The sequence below is a fragment of the Rhinoderma darwinii genome, chromosome 8, assembly GCF_050947455.1.
Source record: "Rhinoderma darwinii isolate aRhiDar2 chromosome 8, aRhiDar2.hap1, whole genome shotgun sequence".
Lineage (NCBI taxonomy): Eukaryota > Metazoa > Chordata > Amphibia > Anura > Rhinodermatidae > Rhinoderma > Rhinoderma darwinii.
In genome coordinates this window covers 13017202-13041960 of record NC_134694.1, presented here as the reverse complement: position 1 = coordinate 13041960, position 24759 = coordinate 13017202, and the positions used below count along the sequence as shown (strand labels likewise).

The 24759-nt window shown below is 42.1% G+C and overlaps 1 protein-coding gene across 9 annotated transcripts in view; it reads left to right on the top strand.

Annotated features, from left to right (window-relative positions):
- NACC2 (NACC family member 2) overlaps window positions 1-21725 on the top strand; it is a 111881-nt gene extending 90156 nt beyond the window's left edge. For 8 of the 9 annotated variants that reach the window (XM_075835163.1, XM_075835158.1, XM_075835161.1 and 5 more), the window contains 4 exons: window positions 6209-6382; window positions 10892-11033; window positions 13687-13784; window positions 15795-21725. In XM_075835163.1, coding sequence (XP_075691278.1) covers window positions 6209-6382; window positions 10892-11033; window positions 13687-13784; window positions 15795-16300 — 920 coding nt within the window. In that variant the 3' untranslated portion in view covers window positions 16301-21725. The remainder of the gene's footprint in view (window positions 1-6208; window positions 6383-10891; window positions 11034-13686; window positions 13785-15794) is intronic. The other variant, XM_075835165.1, reaches the window with a different exon arrangement.
- The last annotated feature ends 3034 nt before the right edge of the window (window positions 21726-24759 follow it).

Below are 24759 nucleotides of genomic sequence, written 5' to 3'. Positions count from 1 at the left end.
TTTAGTCCAAAATCAGAAAAGCAAGATATTTTTGTAGGTTTCAACAGTGAAGCTTTGGAAAAAATAGAATTAAATTAGAATATATTTATTTATACATTTTTAAAGGGGGTTTTGTGAGTCTTTACAATAGCGGTCTATCAGCTGGTTACGCCTAAAAATAAAGGAGATCATATAAAGATAAACCCTCACCGCTCCTCCGGTGCCGCTCTCCCGTGTCGAGTCTCTTTGAACCGTGTCCTATCCTGGACTTGTTACTGCGGCAGCCAATCTATGGCCTCAGTGGTGATGCCAATATGTGAAGAAATTGGTTGCCAGGGCCACAGGTCCAAGATGGAGTATAATTGTGCCGGCGGGGAGAGTTTGAAATAGTGTATATAATCTTTTGTTGTTTTTAGGTATGTACTATGAAATTGGCGCCAATTTCCGTATGTCCAAGATACGGAAATCTGATTGTGAGCTCCATTGGGGACAGGGAGTGATGTGAATGGTGACAATCTTTGTACAGTGCCGCGGCATGTGTTGGCGGGGCTGAACCCATCTGGTCCTGCGGCAATAATCACTCAAAGAAACGCATATCCTGGTGGACGTGTTGAACTATCTATTTGAAGGTATACAGGAAGGGAAGAGTTAATTTAAACCACCAGCGTATCCTAACATAACCCCAACACGCTTTGTGGTCCTCTCTGGCTGACAACGGGTAAACTCCAGAGATGATGTTTAATTGCACATGCAGCCTGGCAGATGGTTTGACTTTTCCACAAGATCTGAAGTGCTGCTGAAATACGAGTATTTATAAACCATGAAAGTTGTGACAAGAAGCGAGGTCTAAAAAAGGCCAGATCAGGCCGGTTACAAGACAGTAATAAGAAGTTCTCCCTTCTTGGAATTTATAGGAATGAATAATCCAGGGAGGAGCTGCCATCTGGGAGAACATCATGTAACCTGTTCTGTAATCCGTTATATGCCGCAGGGATTAACTCCTTTCAACCTGTCGTGTACAGTCTGGACAACGTCTTCCATTTGGGGGAATATATTGTTTTATTAGGCGTGTGGGGGACGGGTAGTTATTTAAGAGGAAAGGGTTAGTCCCCAATGCCATCGGTATACATTTAGGAGGGAGGACCCTATAACAAAATCAATATATGGCTGCAACACCACTGACCGACCCTTAGCAGCAACAGTCCTTGGTCTGCACCCCATTCCAAAAAACTTCTAGACAGGGCCAGTTTTATAGAAAATAGGCCCTTGGGCAACAAGCAAAGTAGGGCCACCTGTTTGCCATTTTCTCTTTTTCACTCACCAATACTGTCCTGTAGTGCCAGGATGATACTGCCATATACAGTTTATATAATATCACCATATAGTGCCAAAATAATAAGTCGTATTCAAATAATACCCCCATAAAGAGCCCACATAATCCCGCCATATAGTTCCTACATAATACTGCAATTCACTTGCCTAATAATACCGCCATACACTGCTAAATAATACTGGGTGGTGTAAATTTGCTCCTGGATTTATTGTCCTCGGGCGGGCCCTGGTAAATGGTCCTTGGCAGCTTTTGGAACCGCTCTGCCCTGAGAGTATGTTATCGTCTCCTTTTTTGACCCCATACATGGATCAGCGGTGCTGTTGGGGCTGCGGGCATTGTGACTTGGGTGAGGTTTGGCACCATCTTACCTCCCTGGCCCTGTATCCGTGTCGGTTCCTATAGCAGTTCCTCTACTGATATGTTATATATTAAGATATTCATGAAATGTATGTAATTCTATTTGGTGTAACCCTCAAATGTCTTGTTGCAAAGCCTCATGGTTCCAAAATTACAGTTGATGATGCTTTGCAGCAAAGTGCTAAATTCAAAGTTTGCTTCCCTTCTACGTCCTGTGGGCCAAAGAAAGTTGCAACCACTTTTAAGTATTGTGTAGTAGTCAAACATGTGGTCGTAAAAAGAAATAAATTATTATATTTTTTTTTAATTTCCTCACAAGATTACTCATACTCCTTTAACAGTCTGGTTGAGTTGTATGAGATTAGAAACAGCGCCGCTCTTGTACGTTGACGGTTTCTGGTATTGCAGCTCAGACTCATACAAATGAGTTGCAATACGAGACACAGCCCATGGAGTAGGTCCCTTTTTAAAATGGGGGTTCCTCAAAAACAAGATGATCTCTAGGGTTCCTGCTGCTCGTACTGTGAGCGGATATTGTTCAGGCGACCACAATGTAAATTAAAAATAATAAAAAAAAACAAAAACTTTGGAAGCTATTTACAAAGTAGATTGAAAAGCTGCGTTAAATAATGTTGCAGATAACTGTTTATTTGACGTATAACAAATACTTCTATAAATACTTACCAACTTCTATATTTTCCCCATTGTTTACACTGCTGGGCAGCTCAGTATGGGTGGGTGTGCTACGTGAGGTATTTAAAACAAAGTTAGCAATGGGCAACCTCACTGTTCCAATTTTCGCTCGCTGTTACACAAGGCAATACCAGTGCCCTCTCGATGTCAGTGCGGCATGGTCACTGATATAGTTGGTGGGTTCCTTGGTCTAAATGTCACACAACGCTATCCCAAACAAAGGCAAGAACAGTTTGCTCTTGAAGGAGAGTGAGTCACTTTGGGAAGACCTATGATTTGTTAAGGATACCAACCTCCTACCAGGAATACGGGTCAGTTTTCCTTTGTACTGTCTCGTGTGACAATCCTCTCAGATATAATTGATGTTTGTTAATGTAGACCCTGGCACTTAGTAAAACAATGCATCTCATAGACTCTTATGCCGCGTCCGGCTCAATAGTTACCATCACCCGTGCTTACTTTGGGATGGTTTATGTGTGTATAATATGTGCAAACATTGGCAGTGGTGCCTGGCCCATAAATACCCTGTTTCAAGGGCAGCCTCTTGGTCTTAAAGTGGACCTGTCCACTAAATACAAATGTGTGCAGAAGAAAAGTTTGGAGACTCACATTCTTAGAGGTATCCCATGTGGCTACTATGGGGCCCTTGGAGAGAGGGGACCCAGTCCTTGTTGGTCCCATCCTCTTTTCTATTGGGTGGCAAGAACCTGTGCAGGACTCCCCTCCCCAGAGGCACTGCATTGGTAGCAAACAAGAGGGTGGTGAATTGTCCCAAGGGTCATGGAAAGCGTTTGAAGGGGGAAACCAGCACCAGGTCCTAGTGGGAAAACCTAGCATCGTAATGGTGGGCCCATTTTGATCTTTGTTATGGTGGTCCCTCTTCTATGTACATCACTGTTTAGAAAGGTCACTAGACCTTCAAAAATTGACAAATCAATCCACCCAATTCGGCTGCCCATTAAAGAATTGGTGGAATTAATTTCCCATTATATAAGGCGACAGCAAATTAAAAAATTGTCAGTATATATTGCATTAGTTGTGATAAGGCAAATGCACTGCAGCTGCTCTGTGTGAACCTGGCCGTATACAGCTCAATTAATGGAGAAAGCACTATAAACAAAATATTAATATTTAAATGCATTGAGCGCCACCTAGTGGTTAGATTACTATAAAACTTAGAAGCACGGTGTTAGTAGAGAAGTAGCTGCTTGATCGCATCAATCTCTGTCAAAACCTTTTACTTACTTTAGCACCTCAAGATGTTGAACGTATAGTATATACAGATCTGAATGCACATCACCAAGGCTGAAGAGCTGACAATCTAAAGACTATTCTGATTGAACAATAAGAATGGCTGAAGCATACATGATCTGTCTTTTATGTGACGTTTAAAGAAGAAAGCGTCATTGTTGGTGTCGTTTTTAGTATTCCACTCGTCTTGTGCAGTTCCTGGCTATTGGTGTGTCCCTTTCATGGTCTTTATTAAGATGAATGAAGCGCTCAGCATGTTCTGAGCAGAGTGACCCCCGGGGGCTGTTTACACAGAGCACTGCCCAATTGTTTGCCTTCTTGCACATGTAAAATTCCTTTGACCTGTAATAATTTGCCTGTGGTCCCTGACCAGCTGATATGGTCCTTATTTCAAGGCTTTCTGGTTGTTTTTTGTAGACCTATTAAAATTGAGGTATTTGGGCCACAGCAGTAACCACATTGTGACTGGGGTCCTTAGCTGTGACCTTCAAGTGTCTTGGTTCCTAGCCTGGACGCTTTGTATACTTGCCATGGAGACGGGCCATGCTGTTGCTATGGGGCCCAAGAAGGGAAGACCTGGCGCCTTTCGCCCAAATACCACCTCCTTATTCCAGTAACAATACACAGCCACCGGCAGCAATTCAGATCTTTGGTTAGGGGGTCCAAGGCTGTGAAATTAGACAAACTCCCCCCCCCCCTTCCTTGTGTAAGCCATGGCCTGAACAGCTCCGTATACTATAGGTGGTTTGGCTACATCCACATACGCTGTTTTAATGGGGCAAGATTCCTACTGTTTGTAATTCTTCTTCCCATTGGCCATAATGAAGCACGAATGATCTCCTCCAATCTCTTCCGCACACATCGTTAATAAGGGGGGGAGTGGAGGCAAAACGTTGGGGTGTGAATAGATATGGATCTGATGTGTTGGTGGGCTCAACTCTCAGGAAAGGGATCCCACTTGTCCAGTTTATGTTCCTTTTGGTTACGGAGTCCAAATTGGCTTTCCAAGGAAACTCCTACGGAATTTATTTGAGCCATATTCACCTGTAGATCGCATGCTGGATACTTGATGATGTAAGGATACTCACAGATGTCTTCTACGTGTCCACTATGTGAGGTCATGCTGCTATAACCGTATCGTATAACGTGTGGCGAGGCTCGGATGAAGAGCCAGATCTCATCCACTCACATATATAAAGCCAAACTAGATTATAATCTAATCTTAAAATTTGCCCAGAGCAGAAGGATTTTACAGGGTGAGTAAAGGGGGTTTTACAGTGGTCGATTATCTGACAGACAAGTGTTCATAAATCGCTTGTTGCCGATAACTGCCCTAATTGCAAACGCTCGATCATTGCTGGTCGTATCGTTTTAAAAAAGTAAAATATTATCTTTGTTGGCAGCGCATCTCCCTATAAACAGGGAGACGCGCTGCCGACATAACATATGGGGACGAGTAATCGGAGTAACGACCGCTCGTCCCCATACATAGCTCCAAATGAGCGCCGATCAACGAGCGGTCCCTCAAAATCAGCCGGTGTAATAGGGCCTTTACATGGACGATCATTCTCTAGTTGTAGCTCTTTGTTGCCGCTCCTTTAGACCTGCATTTGGGGATCTCTGTGACCAATCAGACCTTAGGAATGATCACAACAGCAGCAGATGAGTGTTGATCTTTTGGGAGGCAGTGACTTGTCCACTCAGTTGATAATACTAGTGTGTTAAGGGCTGCAAGTGTCTTGGTGTGTTGAGAAGAAGTGGAGACCATAGATAATTAGTAGAAGAAGCAAGGCTCAAGCAGCACAGAGTATTCCAGGATATGAATGTGTTGATTTTGTTGAAGGGGGTGACCTGTCCAAGGGATTGTTGTACAGTAACGAAAGCTCTCTTTGTAACCTTGTTATGTAGGCAGTTCCCACTGTCATTCAGTAATGTTTTAGTCCATATTACTTTAACAAAGTTTTATGCACATTACTGCTATGATTATAAGGACTGGGGCGGACGGAAAGTGGTCGGAGACCCCAGCATTAGAGGACATGGGCCTATTACCAACACAAATGATAATGGAGAGTGCCACACACGTGCCCTGACAATCCACACCCACCTTTCTGCTGGGCTAATGATATGCCATAAATGTCTATTGTTTGTTAATGACCTCGGAGCTGTGAGCTCCCATGCCCATGGGCTTTCAGGCACTATTCGAATGCCAGAATGGTCAGTCCAGCCCTGGCTAAGGCTCCATGCACGTGACCGTGCCCGTAATCACGGTCCATCATTTTGGGCACGGCCGGCCGCGGACAGCCGTCCGCATTTGCGGGCCGTGCTTCCATTACAAAGTATGGGAGCACGGTCCGTAAAATAAAAAGGGTGTCCGTCGGCCATAGAAATGAATGGGTCCATAATTACGTAAAATTTTTACGGTCGTGTGCATGGTGCCTAAGAAAAATATGTTGGTGCAAAAGAAATTGTATAATGCGTTTTATGAGTATAACCTAATATATTTATAATATAATGTTATTGCACACGTGTATGACTTGAAATTGCAACATATGACTTTGATATGTTTCTTATCAGCCATTCTTCTTTTCCAATCAGTGGGACAGGAGAAAGCTGATCAGATCCAGAACTCTATAGAGAACCGCTCCTGCGTCCTAATCCGCCGAGACTTAGTGGCACTTCCTGCCAGCCTGATAAGTCAGATCGGATACCGCTGCCACCCTAAGCTCTACTCAGAAGGAGACCCTGGAGAAAAGTTGGAACTAGTTGCAGGTAATACTTCTGTTCTACTCCAGTATTCTGCAGTGGACACAACGTCGTTATTGGTCTGAATTATAATGGCTGATCTCACGGCCGCACTTCTGTGTATTGATTTTTCTCCTACGTTTGTGTCAGAATATTAAAAGCTTTTCTATTTGTGCTAAATGTGCAGGATACTGTTTCAGTTGTATATATGTGCTGCCTTCAGATATACATGTGTTTTTATATACAGTGAGTTACCGGTAGATTATGTACAGCAGGTAGACCAATGTAGTCCTTCTGGGGAAGAAGAGTTCCATCGTCTCTTCTGTAATAATAGAAACGTACTATATTAGGTTAAAAAAAAAAAGTTCAATCCTGATTTCCAGAGTTTTTCTCGGGAAACCACAAAACCTCGATATTGACAGGAGGTTGATATGGAAAGGTTGGGGGCTGATTGAACAGTTCGGCAATTGAACATCGTACAAGAATCTGACTAGTAACGGAGGCCTCTATCCTTTCTTTCCATGAAGAAGACCAAGCCCTACATAAGACCATCCTGAAGCTCATTACATTACATTTCACTGATGGCTTTTGCTGCTCAACCAGTATATCAACGTGTTGGGTTCAGTGACATCGTAAGTCTCGACCTGGGGGCTTAGGGTGGTCTCAGACTGCCCATGATGTTGATTAACTATAGTCAGAATTTTATACGTTGAAAACAACCATTTTTGACCAAAGACTAGATAAATAGACTTTCTGAAAATCATTTGGATGGTCTATTAGATAAACTGGTTTTGAAGGATGAAATCTCATTCCTTCAGCTGGACTTGCCTCAACTCGCTGATCAACTTTACTATTGTAGCCTAATTGAGGACCTACATGTGGAGCAATGTACCCAAAAGCATATTTACCACCGTGGGAACGATCCCACATGGAAGATAATAATAATAATAATAATATTTATATAGCGCCAACATATTACGCAACACTTTACAATTTAGAGGGGACATGAAACAAACAATATCAGACATTACATAGTGACAAAGTTAATTTACAATTCAAATCTGGGGAGTGAGGACCTTGCTCGCAAGAGCTTACAATCTATGAGGACATAAGGGAGACACAAAGTGTAACAGTGTTTGTTCTGTACAATGGTCCGGCCATTTTTATACACCTGCGGTGGTGACATAAAGCTGCATGAGCCGGTCACCAGCCAGTATCCGTGTATGACGGACATGAAGAGAAGGAGTGTGAGGGAATCTTATTCTGATGACTAATCTAAAAGGAGGGCCATGGAAAGGAGTCAGATTAGGGAATGTTATAGGCCTGTCTAAATAGATGTATTTTCACTCACAACCCTATAAATACCCCTTTACTCACAACTTTCCTATATTGGAATGCCGGTTGTATTAGGGCCATATTTCCCCATCTATAAACCTCGAAGGAAAATGTTTGGAGTAGTGTAAAGCAATTCGAACCATCAAACTGAATAGACTGTGTCACCGATTGACCCTAGAAAAATTTGTATATGGCCATCCATATTTTCTAACAATAGGAGAACTAACAAATTCGATGTTGGGTGCTGGGTGTTGATGCCAGTGGAGTCCAACTTGGAAGTCCATTGATTGAGTAGCCACAGGTCTCAAGACCAAATAGGCCTCTTCGTCAGACTGGACTACACGAAAAAGTTACCTTTTTTACCACCCAATCTCTTCCATTAGAGTGCACAAACTTCTTTGGAGGATGGGGGAGGTTGTGGATGAAGGGAATCAGAACCTAGAGGAGACCCTCAAGGGAACATCACAGCCCCCCTACAATAGAAATCTAACGTGGATATACATAGAATTCTAAGTCTATTGTTGTTTTTGTGCCAGATGCCATCTATTCCGGGTACATCGTGTACCTGGTATCTGCAGGCAATAATGGTAGCCAGCAGCAATTAGATAGGACGTGTTTTTAACAATGGCCATGGGTGGTCTTGGCAGAAGCCTCCAAACACAGACGTTATCCGGGGACTTTAGGTTTATCCTTTTAAGTGGCCTCTCCTGAACGGTCACATCCACTAAGCAAGCCTGACATCCAAAGCACTGTGTACGTTTCCAACAAAATCAATTTACTTGCAGAGCACAATAGCCCGGGCACTGTAAATGGTTGTTAGCATACAGAATACCAACACTCGTTATACTGCTAGAATATTCATTTTGTTGCAGTTTACGTTTTATGTTCTGCCATTAAATATGACATGGGTTATTTTCACAGTGAGACACAACTGTAAATCGTGTCTCGGCACACCTGTGGATGAGGACAATTTGCATTTTTCAATCTGCGGAAGGCAGATTAATATCTCCAGCTCATAATACACGTAGCGCCTGTTTTATTTCCTCTCCCCTGCATTAATATCACCATTGGCAGGTGTTAGGGGCTTTTTATTCCCCCTCCTTTCTTGGAGAAGCCAACATATTTTTTGCTTTCCGAACCGTCGCATTAACCTTTGAGGTGCCTGATAATCGCACTTTAAGAGTAAGACTTCATTATGCCATATTAACTACTACTTTTCTCGTATCCGTAAGGAAAGACAGTGGCCTTCACCAAGAGTTGTCACCATTGTCGGTCCAGGTCTATAAAAACCCTCTTGCGTTTGGCTGCTATATCCAAAAAGTTGGGCTAGGGCGAACGGCACAGGACACGAGCCTCTAAAGCCTATATTATGGCTTATAGCATGGTGTTAAGGTTTTTCGCCCCATTCTACACATTACTTAAAGGAACACGACACCTTCCCCGGCGGTTTCAGATAATCTTTTGTTCACTATCCGCTATTTCATGGTCGGGGGAAGTTGACAGTAGCGGATGAATGACAGGGTGCCCAGAAACAATCTGTGACTTTACATGGGACCGGAGATAACTCTACTAAACCTCCATCTTCTTGTTCATTAATCAAACCTTCTCTTGTTCTATCACTGTGTGTTGTGCTTTCTTCTTGTATCAGCCAGTTGTGCTTCGTCCGCTTAAAGATGGGTACAGGAAGTAGCGAACTTACAGCACCATATTTAACAGCTATAGATTTAATCACATAGTCACCCAGGCTTCATACAAATGCAGAGTCTCTGTTCTCTCCTTACTTCTGTTTTAAAATGAATTACTGGAAATTCACCTTTACAATACACAAGTGATGTCATCGTCGTCGTCGTCCCCCCAAGACCCATATTAATGACAAATTCAGCTCTGCAACAGCTGTATAAAGTCGATCTAGTCCTGTCAAGCAGTAACGCAGACTATGGTGTATATCTAAATGTTTTCTTTATGAAATAGAGTACTGTTGTTTAGAGAGTCAAATCCTTAAACCTTTGGGGTATATTCATTGGAATATATACATTTTTGGGGCATAGTGACGAGGCACAGTGGAGCAGTAAAACCACTGACCGCCTATATGGCCGACAAAAGGTTCAGTGCATGTGATCCCACAGACCATGGCGTGTGTTTTCTCCATTTCTTGTGCATTCAGTCCATTTTGCCTACCGGTCAGGTCTACGGGGTATTATGAGATTCCGGTTTAACATAGAAAAGGGTAATAAAAATGTTTCATTTTGCCAAAGCCGCCTTTTCCGTGCTCAGGAATGCCATTTAGACAGCTGTTGTGCCTGCCTATAGAGTAGGGTGAAGAGTAGGGCTTGCTGCTTGTGTTATAATGCAGACACCCTCCCTATCTCGCAGTGTGCATATTGACTTGACTAGAGGGGATGGAGTTCCGCTCCTCTGCAGTCAGCAGTATATAATTAGAATCAATACCCGCAGATCTCTGCGCTGCCGGTCTATGTGTGGGAGTTCATTCAAGGTAAAGAAGATGAGAACTGGGTGGGGGGAGGCAAAGAGCTTTCACCATAGCCCATCGCTGCTCTTCTGATTCCATCGATTTATCGGTGACTGTGATTTGTAAAAAGGTTTAACGGCTGCCTCTTCATAGTCGTGAAGCATCTTTTTTGGTTTTTTTTCCTCCTTAATGGAGTGAGAAATTATCATTTTCATCCTTAGTTTCACATGACGATGAGGTTAACCAGTTCAGTTCCATTCAGGGATTCAGTACTGCGCAAGCGTGAAAAGGCAGGAAAATGCACTGAAGTCTATGGCAATGGATTCAGAAGAGCAATAACCACCTTGAGATGTCAACCATGGGTGCAACCATTGTATAATGATGATAATCCTCATATCATTTATTATATATCCATATTGGCGAACCATCGTATATTTAATTCTATTCAACGGTCTAGGTGGGATTACAAGTTCATCCGGGGCTCCTGGTTCCTCTACCTAATGCAAGAGCAACTATAGAACGGATATAAATACTGTGACTCTACATAGACAGAGTAGTAAGAGAAGATGGGGTGGGTGGCGGGTTGTTGGTTGACAACCCTTATGGGCACAGTATTGGCTGTGGTTGTATCAGAAATCCTCCATGTATTCGACAACTCAAAAAAAAGTTGATGAGCCTATGAAGAAACTTCATACAAGAGGACAACTCATGGTCTTTCTTTTTATTTTCAGGGGAAATAATCTTTAACAACTCATATGTTTCCATAGGGTCTGGAGTTTATATCACCCGAGGACAACTCATGAACTGCCACCTTTGTGCAGGAGTGAAACATAAGGTCCTATTAAGAAGACTTCTTGCCACATTTTTCGACCGGTAGGTTCTCGAATATTGGTTTCATGCCCATTGTAATATATCGTACAACCATGTGTAAAACAGAACAACCCTGATAAGTAGGCATGACTGATCGAAGTTACCCAAAATTAGATGTCGTAGCAATGGCTGGTAGCCCCCTAGACCGCCTGATCGCCAACGAAACTCTGTCCATGAGCAGGATTTTTTTTTTTTTACTCTAGACTCGACTCATCTGTGCCACCTCTCCAGTCAGTCTTCTCCTAGATGCAACCACCTCCTCCTGTTACATGGGGATCCCGGAGATGGGACCCCACCTATCAGACATTTAGGCCGGGTTCCCACGTAGCCTAAACGCTGCAGAATTTCCGCAAGGGAATTCTGTGCGGAAATTCTGCAGGATTTATTGTAGCAGTAAAGTGGATGAGATTTAGTAAATCTCATGCCCTCGCTGCCGGAAAAAAACCGCAGCGTAGACGTTAATAAATTGACCTGCGGTGCGGAATTTAGTGCTGCGTTTTCATAGATTTTTGTGATGCGGGTTTTCCAAAATTGATTTCAATGGGGATGCAAAACAGGCAACAGAAAGCCAAGTGTTGCTACTTTTGCTGTGTATTCGCAGCGTTTACGCTGCAAAAATTGCAATGCAGGAAAACAAACAAAAAAACAATTGCCCAGATCGCCCTCCCTTCTTTCTGTTGTCCAGCCTCCTGGGATGAAGTTGCATCCCATGTTACCGCTGCAGCCAATCACAGGCTGCAGCGTCACATGGCCTGGAATGTCATCCAGGGAGGCCGTAGCGGACATCAGAGGCGGGAGTGAGTAAGTATGTGCGCTTAATTACGCAGCGGAAATCCTGCGGGTTCCAGGTCAGACACGCTGCATGATTTTTATGCAGCATAGCCCTCCCGTGGGAACCTGGCCTTAAGGCGAAATCTTTAAGATCCCAATGCTAGAAACATGCCCTTAGGAACCACAGCCTCCCATAAGTGAATCTGAACATGTACACTCGCCTTAAAGGGGTTATCCAGTATTCGAAAAGCAATGGCTGCTTTCTTCCAGAAACCGTGCCACACCTGTACGCAGGTTGTGTGTGGTTCTACAGCTCAGGCTCATTCGTTTCATTGGAGCTGAGCTGCAATACCAGACACAACCTGTTGACAGGTGTGGTGCTGTTTCTGGAAGGAAGCAGCCATATTTTTTATAATCATGTACAAATCCTCATTCAGCGTATATATCCATGTTTGGTCAAACTTCTTAACTCCAGAATGAATGTTATAGTCTAGATTTTCATGAACAAAAATTTTAAGCATAGGGTCAATTAAAGGCGACAATCCGTCAAATGTGGTTTTATTCTATTTATCTTGCAGTCGGGAATAAGGGTTTAATTGTATCTGCCCACAACACCGCTCTCCGCTGCAGCGCTTTAATATGATCTGAAACCCTAGGAGCCGCTGGCTGCCTCATACGGTGTCCAATATGATTAAATATTTGTGGAAGAAAACCTCTGCCGGTACAATTAGCAATAATCTAAGCTGGACTCTTCTAGTAATTGATTCAAGATGTGGACCAAACTATTTCACTGCATAGGGGTGGAGATAAAATGGAAACCTCTGCAAATTACCAAGAGTATGAGAAAAGGAAAAATATGCGTAGACCAAACATTTTTTTATTTTTTTTGACGAATGATTTACTACATTAAAGAGGACCGGTCCGCTCTCTTGAAATGTCTATTTTAGTAAAACTTTGCGTTCCCCATGAAATAACAGTTCAGCAGCACCTTTTCTTGCCACTCTGTTTTGTGCTGTTCCTCTGTTATTCCTCCTGGAAAAGTATGACTAAATTGACAACTGGCTGTTACTATTTCCCTCGTCAACTGGATGTCCCTATACAGTCTGACCCTGTCCCATCAGTGCTTACAGTGTGTAGAGACACATCCCATTGACAAGGGGAATGGTAAGTTGTCAATTAAATCCTACTTTTCCAAGAGGAATAACAGCGGAACGGCACAACAGGGAGCTTTAAGAAAAAGTGCTGATGAATTTTTGTTTTATGGCGAATACATGTATTTACTACAACAGACATGTCAGGAGAGGTGAAAGGTCCTCTTTTAGGTGAAACATTCGCTAAATAGTCCAGAAATAAATTCTAGTATCAAATCTATCGCAGACAAAGAATGGCGACAGCACACTGCGAGCACCAATGTAACCTAAACCACTAAATATAAATAAATATACATTACTGCTAAATCTACTTACAAATATATCCTCATTACTTTCTTTGTTGTTTTCAACTCTGTTTGCTACCTGGAAACCATCAAGAAGCTGCTGTTGACCGAGCTACTCGGTGCTTGATATGAATTCAAGGCTGATTGATTCCCACGTTAATCAGACTATTTGGATGGTCGTGTGTTCATAATGACCTATTTATATAATAATGAGCTGATCTTCTCTTAGTATTTGTACAAACCATAATAAGCTAGCCTACTTGTTGATGGTTTCCAGGTAGCAACATTGTTTTTGGGTTTTTTTCTAAGCTGGTCATTCGTAAAAATTAACAGAAATAAACGTGAAAACAGAAGGGTAATGAAGGTAACTTTCAGTATTTGTGCTTTCGAAGAAAATATTCTTTGCCTTCTATTACAGTTTTGTGACTTGCCGATATTTTCTCATTTCAGGAATACCCTCGCTAATAGCTGTGGGACAGGAATACGCTCCTCGACCAGCGACCCGAGCAGGAAACCTCTGGACTCCAGGGTTCTCAATGCTGTTAAGTGTAAGAATACATTATAGTTGCTGCATTTGTTGTTGGGTAGAGGTAGCGTTCAGTCCGGTCTCCTGCATTGAAGACTAATATTGTGGGATAAACCTCAAGAGAATGTAACTTAGCATTGACTGAATGAGCCGCATGTATGACGCAGATGCCGAATGGCGGCCAATTAGAATTTGATTAGTTGACGCCATTGCAACAAATCATTCACCATAGACCATAGTGGAACATGTTGTGACCAAGACGCGTCCTGTCACATAGCAAAATTTAAAGCCTGGGTGTAAACCTATATTTGACATTATAGACATCACCTAGAGATTGTGTTGTAAAGATCGACCCAAAACCTCCATAAATAACGTATGCAAATTTAAAGGGACACTTGACTTAGGGGGGATTCACACGAGCGTGTATTCGGTCCGTGCGGGCCGCGTGTTTTTCACGCGCCACGCATAGACCAATACAAGTCTATGGGGCAGTACAGACAGTCCGTGCTTTTTGCGCAGCGTTTGTTCGCTGCGTACAAAACGCGACAGGTTCAATAACTCTGCGTATTTCGCGCATCACGCACCCATTGAAGTCAATGGGTGCGTGAAAACCACGCAGGTTGCACGGAAGCACTTCCATGCGAACCGACAAACAGCGCACCAGCTGTCAAAAGGATGAATGTAAACAGAAAAGCACCACGTGCTTTTCTGTTTCCGAACATCCAAACGGAGTGTCTTTGAGATGAGCGAACCCGGACAAGCGAACCGAACTTCACCGGGTTCGGCCGAACTCGTTTTGGCCGAACCCGGCAAAAAAATGTCCGGTACGCGACGTCAGGAGATAGTCACTGTCCAGGGTGCTGAAAGAGTTAAACTGTTTCAGCACCATGGACAGTGACTACCGATCCCAAAAAACATGAACCTGTAAAAAAAAACGAAGTTCTGACTTACCGATAACTCCCGGCTTCTTCCTCCAGTCTGACCTCCCGGGATGACATTTCAGTCCAAGTGACAGCTCCAGCCAATCACAGGCCAAGCACAGGCTGCAGCGGTCACATGGACTGCCGCGTCATCCAGGGAGGTGGGGCCCGATGTCAAGAGAGGCGCGTCACCAAGGACGCGTCACCAAGGACACGGCCGGGAAGTTCTCGGTAAGTACGAACTTTTTCTTTTTTTTGAACAGGTTTCTCGATATTGTGTTCGGCATTCACTGTCGAGGGTGCTGAAAGAGTTACTGCCGATCAGTTAGCTCTTTCAGCACCTTGGACAGTGACGGCCGTCGACTAGCCTCATCTCTATGATGGCGGCTGCGCGAAAATCACGCAGCCGCGCATCATACACGGATGACACACTCAGCTGTCAAATGTTTTTTGCGCGTGCAAAACGCCGCGTTGTTTGCGCGCGCAAAAACGCAACGTTCGTGTGAATCTGCCCTTATTTTGTATAGTCATCTTTAGGTGTTTGTGTGTATAGTAGATTTTTTATTTTTTTTGCTTAGCCACTTAAGATTACTAGTTTTTGCACAGGTGTCCTGAACCGACCTCTTGGAAGTCTATAAAAGTGACACGCAGTTTGCTTATTGCTGCAGGTGAAAAGCTGACGTGATGTGATAATGTTGTACTGTACTTTTAGATATAAAACATCCTAACGTTAATGGCGCAGCCTTTTACATGGATTTAAACTCCTCTCAATGCAGGGGGCATATATTTTATTCATGGCGTTTGGGCAGTGCATGACAATGGAAGTATCGGAGTGCCAAGGAGAAAGGTGCCAAATCACTGGTTCACTTTAAAATCAACCCAGATGGCACAAAGTGGGATTTAAGGAGGTGGGAAAAGCGCACAATTCTGCAGACCTCATCCTTGGACTGTGGGCTGCCCTGGCCACCCTTAAAACTTCTACCCCTAATAGGGATTCCGATTCTTGTGATCTCCTAATTTCTTGTCCTTTTTTTTTTTTTTTTGTTTTACTGTCTTTTTTTTTTTTTTACTATTGTAACGCTCTATTTTATTTTTTTGTATTGTTTCTCTAGTATATTGTCAGAATTTTGCACCAAACTTTAAGGAGAGTGAGATGAATGTCATAGCCGCTGATATGTGCACCAACGCCCGCAGAGTGCGCAAGCGTTGGCTCCCAAAAATAAAATCTATGTTGCCAGAGGGCGTGGAGATGTATCGCTCTGTCATGGGTGCCACCGCAGCTGGGGTCCCACTAGAGTCTGATTTCCAGCCAAATTCAGCCCAGGCGTTTGAGCAAAGAATCTATTCAGAGCGGAGAAGCGATTCTGGCACCATAGTATCTTTGAGAACTAACACCGCAAACATTGACCTCACCAACAACTCCAGCCCTCCGTTCGAACAGACCCAGGAAGCAGAGGGGGCAGTCGGCTCCGTCATCCAGGAGGTAGGTGGCACCGATCCATTGGCATCAGATAACCAGAGCACACCACCGCCACCGTTTGAACAAACCACCGGCTCTACTAGCAGACCGGAAACCCCGGCGAGAAGACCAGAAACTGCTTACAGTGGGACTTTATAAAATGGAAGAGAGAAGACGACTGAGTGTCCAGACAGTGACCTATAAGGGATGTGTAATATTAGCACTGCTTGCATGAATTACTAATACAAAACAAATGTGATCAGCCACTTACCCTCAGAACTGCTACTTTTGCCTGACTAAAATGTGATTTTTATTCTGCTTGTATTAAAAAACAAAAACGAAAAAAAAAACAAAAAAAAAAAATATGAAGGAAAAAATTATCGCATTCGTTATACTGTAAATTATCGGGTCAAATGTGGCCTCCTTAGATAAGAAAACAAAACGGGCTCCTTTTTAAAAATAACAGAACTTAAACAAAATGAATGCATACATTAGTTTTTTCCTCTTCCAACCAGGTTGAACGATCTATCATTCAAACGCACGTAAAAAAAATATATATATAATCCGCGCCATTCATCTGTTCGTGGGTAAAACAGATGTCACCGTCACTTACATCAGTCATTCAAGGTAGAGGACCTAATGGGAATTGGAATCTACAAAAGAAGTCTAGGTGCCATAACGGAGATTATTGGGTTTTTCTAATTTCTCAGTTTACTTTTTCTTTTGCATTAAGACTAATGTGGTTATGACAACTGGTGATGTAATATGGCTTGTTTTATGGTGCATTTTACTTCAGTAGCCAATTGGATGATGTAAACAATGTTGGCAGCAGGTGAAGAATGTGTTCATTTTGTGGGAGGCAGTGACCTGTCATTCCCATTATTTACTAAAGTGAGGACAAGGCAGGTATCATGAAGTGGGGAAGGATAGAAGAATATATCCAGGCCAGATTATGGGAATGATGAAAACAGCAGGAGATGAGTGAGTTGATCTTGTGAGAGGCAGCGACCAGTCATTCCTATGATTGTTTAGGGAGGACAGGGCTAAATGAAACCGGAGTACTGCCCTAAAGAGGGCAAGGATAGACTATCTAAGAAAATGGCAGATGATGGGAGTGATGACAGCAGCAGAAGAAGAAGAGTTTGTTGATCTTGCAGGAGGCAGTGACACAACTAATGTACTGGTGTTCGTGAAAACAGGGCAGCATATAAGAGGGTTATCACAATGTCAGGAGGGCAATTACAGCAAATAGGAGAACACCATGTTACCGGCACATAGAAGGAGCAGATGATCCATGCATCAATTGCATAGCGGTTTGAGAATTATTGCCGGAAAACTTTTCTATAAAATATGCACTTTTAATAGATTGCTAGCATCAGCAGGCCATGTTCACGTCCCAGTGGATTGAAATCTGTTTTTAAGCTAGGTAGACAGCCAAAAAATAGGGCTGAAATCCATGTGATGCCACCCAACTTTGGCCTTACGTGTTACCATAGTAACCATAAAGATCTGACGGCTGTCATAAACCAGATAAAATACCAATTGTGGTTTGTCTTGCATTGGGCTGGTGCTATTGCTCAAGAACCAGGATAGGCCACAGACGGTCTGGATTTGCCTTTTCGGAAATATTGTAATAGAACTTTTAACTTTAATGTTAAATGTTTTTTTTTTCCACAGGACTAAAATATCTAATACGTGGCTCGAATGTTCTTTTGAAAAAAAGCTGCTTAGGATATTTGGAATATAAAGTAGTAAATGGAAAGATAACTGTGAAAGAAGACCAAGGGCACAATTGGATTATTTGGCTCATCAGTGGTTTGAGAATTCTAGGTCTTATCTTAAAGGTTCCACTAGTCTTGTAGGCTTGATTCTTGGTTTCCCCAGATTTGGTGGTTCCAATGTTTTAGTGGCTTGGCTGAAGGTTCTAGAATCCCACTGTGGTTTGATTGTTCTAGGCCCATAACCTTGGACTTCTAGTTAAGTCTTGGCTTGACTGTTGTAGGGCGCGACACTAGGTTGACTTCTTTAGAACGTTGGACTTGCTGGTTTGGATTTATCAACTATAACCTGAACTTACAGGTTCAATGGTTTTGGCATTGGAGGAATTCAGGCTTAGCGATTACTTAATTTAACCCTTTGAATGATCCTGAGTAATATATCGATAGTATTATCAAATTTGGGGTCATTTTTAATAAGACTTACATGCCGTGATTCCCAACAATGTGTCTATTAGACTACACTAGAGGTAGATCTGGACTATTCTACATCATTAATCTTTGCACCCTGTTAGTACATATGGCCTTTTTTGTTACTCTGTCTTGCATAGGGTAATCTTACATCTTACCCTAGAGTGTCAATCTACAGTGGTTCTAACATTTGTACCTTGCTAACACCGCGCCGGGAAATCCCGATATCCTCAAAATGGATTAAGAGTACATTAATTTGCCATGTAAAAGCAGTTTATTGATTTGATATCAGTCTTAATGTATATTTTAGAAAAACCCCCCCTTCCTTTCTGCCTTTGGATACCTCCCAAACCTCGACAAATTAATGGAGTCTGCTTTTGATGCATGCATTTTCCAGAATCCTATGGGGGCCCTTCAGATGAGGTAGTATCAGGTCACACCATCAAGCTTTCCTCTCGGCAACATGTATTGGTTTGTTTTCAGTTAGATGCAAATGACTGTAAAGCACTTTATTGCCGGAAAAAAACTTTAATAGAAATATCCTTAAAGTATAGTGTCTGTATGGCTTCTTGCCCCTAGAACACTATTATAGAAGAATGACGGGATCCTCACATAATGGGGTGTTTTTGCTTGAGATGATGATGATGCATTCCTCTAAGGATCTTCTAGCTGATGAGGTGGAAAGACAATTTTTTGGGAAGTTCACGTATTGATCTGATCTGGTTTCTTAGTCATATTCAAGGTGAGACAGACGTTTTTTGAAAGGGACCATAACACAAATGTCATTCATTGGAGATGAGGGTTTGTAGGACTTTAAGACTTAGGGACACGTTTGCATAGTCAACCATGTTGTTAACATTTACAAGATAGCACTTATGACATCATTTATGATACCAGAATGGTTTGTTGACACCACTAACAAACTGCGTAGGGCCCATTGGGTCCTACTGGTTATTGAGTGATGATGGTGACTATATGGGACTGGGTTTGGAGATATTTTATTGTATTATAATAGCACTTGTACCAGTCCATTTCTAACATGCATTTTTATTTTTCTTAGTTAAGAGAAGACAGGATGACTGTTATTGTTAAAGTATTTGCATGGTGTTCCTGAAGTTTGCTAGACCCATAACCCTACACTTTTCAGATGATTAGGACTCAACAAACAGTCTTGGGCCTTATTTACATGGGTTTACATCCGGCACCCTGAGCTACATGTATAATTAGGGACAAATACGTCTGGTTTTCCGATACCATTTTTGACCCTAAATATACGTCTCACACAAGAAATCATAATAGACCCTTGTGAATAAAGCCTTAAATTGTGGATGTCTGTTTCTTGACTCCGTGATCTGTTATATTTATCTATAAAGATCTTTCCTACCCTGTTACAAAATGTGCACAAATTAGAAAGGACCAAAATGTTTCATGTATCCAAGACAGACCAGATGTCATGAAAGAAAGCGCCTCCTGTGGCGTTATAAAGAGAGACGCGTTATGTTCTTTAAGCTGAAACCAATAAGAGTCTCTCTCTCGTTATTTCCAATTATTACAGGTACTTCTAGCAGCATAGTGTTAAGATTATTGTAGGCACAAATAACCAGATCTTAATATACGTATATGGGAAAATGAGAAACAAGGTACCTTCTTGCACGGTGTACCTTGGCAGTGGTATCTGCAGTGCAGGTATTAGTATATTTTAAAGATCAAAAAGGTTAAACCAAAGCGGTATTAATCTGTAGTATCTAAAGAATAAGAAAGCACTTATTATATTGGGAGTGAAACGCGTGTGTGTTCAGACTGAGCGTGATCCGTGAATTAATGGGAATTCTACGGAATGGCCTTGAATGTAAAACACCTGAGTTTTATGTATGTTCTTTCAACCCCCGATTTCATTATTACAATAAAGAAGTGTTCAGGCCCTTAGGGGCTAATGTAGAATAAAGTTCACTTATTGCACAGACTCTGAAAAGGTAGAGAGAGGAGAACCTTATATTGGGTATTGACAGGCACCTTGCACAATGGGAGAGAAAAAGAGTATATATATTTTTTTTATTTAGCTCATTTCTTCCTGTATATATTTTTAGTTTTAGGAAAGCAGAATATGTAGGATAACAAAATGTAAAAAAAAAAAATGTGAATGGTATAGGACTTGCGGACGTCCTACGGCGTGCGTAAGAAATTTGCACTAACGTTTTCTGTGTGTCAAGGGTTAATAATGATTGGAAAAGCGGAGTGGATGAGATTTCACAAAAAGTGGTTATCGAATGTACAAAGAATTGTGATTGTACAGGCTTTCCTGAGTGCCTTAGAGGATTCTTTTTGCTAAAAATATGTGAAAAATAAAAAAATGAGTTCCTCTATGTCTGTGGGTGGAAGGTCAAATAATTCTTCCTAATGGGATTAAATAAACTGTATTAAATCCCTCCTGTTTACAACAGTTTGTTCGAATAGCCGGATGTGGGCTGTCTAGTGTTCAAAGAAAGGTCTGCCTAAAATGACGTTTATTATCATTGCAATGCATGTTTTACTTTGGGTTTATTTGTTAGCAATATTAAAAGTATTTGCATGATATAAAGCACCTTTTGTTCCTAGGTCTTATAAAGATTTAGGATCTTAAAGGGGTTGGTTGCCTTCAGATAACTTTAACTTGTACATGGCGGCCTCCTGCAACTTTTACTATGTATGCAGCTGGTATTTCCTTAGAACTGTGGATTTGTATTGGCCTGACATATGAATTCTCTGGAGCAGATATAGTTTAGTTGTATCGCATTGGTGCTGTAAAAAAATAGCCAAACAATATTAATCTAGGGAACCTATCAAAAGACAGACCCCTTTAAATTATGGCAGTACTGATCTAAGGAAGGGTCAGGGAGTTGAAATAAACTGCACCACGAATGTTTATGGAGCTATCTACCCTTCGGTGAGGCCTGCTTGTCAGAAGCACTAAGAAGGCTTCCTCTTCCTCCCCTTAGACTCATTAGAAACATCATGCATCCAATGAGTCTACGCGAGTACCACCTTGGCCTTAATGATTGGCTGAGAGGGTTCACAGGGGATGGGCTTCATAAGCATATGTGGCACAGATAACCTAATTTAAACGGGCCTGCTTTTGGTAACATAGTCCCTTGAAAGTTTTTTGTTTTTTTTTAAGGAGGGTCTGTGCAAGCCAAAACTAATCTGAAGGTTGAAAACCCCTTTAAAGGGGAACTCTATATAATAGGTCTCATTCCCCTTTTAATGTCGAACATTGATGGATGAAGCAGAACCTGAAATTCTTGCTGTGTCTTCTTCCTCTGAATTCCACACACATGTAATGACACTGTACTTTATTTTTTGTTTTATGGTTACACTGCATTATTAAAGGGCACAGTGACCTCCAGTCTCACTTCAACGTGTTTCATTGTCCAGCAGTTACTTTGTATTTGAAAAAAATGATGTTCATGCCATGAATGGTTTTCAAAATTTATATATTTTAAATCCTGTAGATCAGGCAGGGAAAACTTGTTTTATTCTTTTTTTTTTTATTGTTATTATTGCTTTCTCTCCAGAAGGGATCAATGATCCCATTGTACTTTACAGAAGGCAAAATACAGTGTGCCAAGACCGGGTATGGCTACTTCTCACAAGTGACATTTTATTCCGATTTCTGAAATGAATGCTTTGATCACAGAACAGTTTGTTAATACGCAGTTTATATGTTTTCTTTATCGGAGAGTAATTCTCCTTCTAAACTATAGGGGTCACTGTCTGTGAAGAATGTTAGACGGTGACCAAAAGACTATCCCATTTTTTTTAAAGTGGATTAATGCAAGAAAAACACGAAAAATTCTAGACAAAATAGAGTAACTTGTATTGATCAGTTTTATTGAATTGTATGCAACCTTTAAAAACCATGGGGCTCATGTATGTCAGGCAAGTTTTCGGTCTTCGACTAAGTATAATAGAAAATACGACACCCTAAATGTAAGTGATGTTTATGAGCACATTGTGCTTTTTATCTCTTCCCCCCCCCATTGACTGACCACCTTGTCAGTTGTTTTTTTTTCGTTGGTCATGGCCAGGAAGACATAATTTTGCAATGTATTTTTCAATTTGGCCAAAGTCTACCGGGATCAGGGGCATAGCCAAAGGGGTACAGAGATTGCAACCGCACCTGGACCCTGGTGCTTGAGGGGGGCCGAAGGCCACAAAAGAAGACACCGGTATTATAAATGGTACATGGTAGGTGGGGGACTTGTTACAGATTTTGCATGAGGGCCCAGGAGCTTTAAGTTAAACCTCTGGTCAGGATTGTTCGGATTCATTTGAAAACTGATCCGTCATGCTAGTCATGGCCCTGTTAAAGACGAGCCCTTTCGCTATGAAGCCACGGTGGCGATCGAGGCTCCCGGCTCTGGCACCCTCGGCAAACATCTGATTTAAAGGGGTTGTCCGAGATAATGCTTGCAATTTATAAATGTAAATACATTTGTAATATACTTAGGTTTTCCAAAGTGGCCCCATTTCCAGATCCTGCCGTGGGGTACTTGACGGGTGACGTCACTCTCTGCACTGGCTCTGGGCGCTTTGTTGATATTGAATTCTTTGCCGGGTATACGACACGTCACTTTTGACGTGCCGTGTATGGCCTGTTCTGCTTCAGAGCCCGTAACGCGCATGCGCTTTTTACTTCTGTTCTTGCGGTCCCTGTTGTTCTCGAGATAACAGCAGGGACTGCGCATGCGCGTTACAACAGAACAAGCTGATATACTCCACGTCACAAGTGAAGTGTCGTATACCCGGAAAAGAATTCAAGATCAACAAAGCGGCAGAGCCAGAGTAGAGAGTGACGTCACCTGTCAAGTTCCCCACGGCAGGATCTGGAAACGGGGCCACTTTGGAAAAATGTAAGTATATTACAAATATATTTACATTTATGAATTACAAGCATTAAAACAAAGTCGTTAAATCCCGGACAACCCCTTTTAAGCTGCGGCCAGCAAGGGTGGTGTTGTACTGCATGGCGGCTATTCAGATGAAGGTTGTGCATGTAATACATGGATGTATACCGGACAGCGCATTCTCTATGGCCCCTCCATGACGTCCATATGCCCTAATAGGACATATGGACAGGGGTGATCTTCATGAGACAGCCCTTCTCTCCTATTGAGGGTTTATTTTTTTAGCTAATGTGTCAAGCATCAGATCAATAAGGTAATAAAACTGTACAATATAATGGCCGCACGGCTCGTGTTAATCATTGCTTAGAAATATTACGGTTTACAACTGGATGACTGCTGCCATTTTATATGCTGACGCCTTTTAACAGTTTATCAAGAACAAGGGGTATTGATTCGGCATGAGATGTTGCTTGGTAGGCTGACATATAGGCTGTGATACAACCACTCCTACCATAGCCTGCCAGCCTGTGGCAGTGATAGCATGATGGGAGTCATAGTTTTATAACTGCGGATGAGACCAAAACTTGCCTGCATAAAGGTGGCCAGACTTTTGATTGGTTGCTATTGGCAACAAGGCCACACGGTAACAATGAGATTACTGGTTTCCTTTTTCTAAAGCACATTGATTAATGAACGCAGCAACCCTATTGGTTGCTATGGGCAACTGCTGCAGTTTCCCCTAGGTCTGGTTTTTAATTCCTCACTCCCACTATATCTTTAATAGGGTGATGTGTTTTTAGGGTGAGTGACCTTCTCAGTCTCTTGGTAACTATTTGAATAATAATTCATTATCATTTATTGGTTTGCTTGTACCACACTACAGCATTTACTAATTGAGCTGTTGCCCACAGCAACCAATCATGTCGCTGCTTTCTTTTTCTCACCTGCACTACAAGATAGAATCTGATTGGTTGCTATAGACAACTCTATTTTTTCCACTGGGGTCGTAGTGTACCCTGAGTTACCAAATAAATAGTTTTGGCTTGAAAATATAGACCTAAGATGTAGCTCGGAAGGACATGTACAGGCCAAATAATATTAGCCGTATAATGGGGGGAATATCCCCTTAATTTAACCTTCCCCTAAACCTAATCACTTGTAAATATAAGCCGTTGAGCGCCCCCTACTGTCAAATGATTAAAACATTTTATTGAGCCTGTACCAATATGGTGGCTATTACAGCTCCGACCATGGGTTGTCACAACGCTTTTCCCAAATCCTAAATAGCAAATCTGCCTAGGATTACTGCATACATAGGGTGATCGCACCCTGAATGGCGGCCATATTGATCGACACCCAACTTTACTAAAAAAAACAACTCCTGTCTCATGAAGACAACCTCTTTCCATATGTCCTATTAGAGTGTTTGGACGTTATAAAGGAGGGTCCCAGGTAGGATACCCTTCTTTTACCCGGGGTGAAAAGCTGTTAACAAAAAACGGTTCTCACTCTAGCAGACCTGGCCTGTCCAAATGTATGGCCGTCTTCA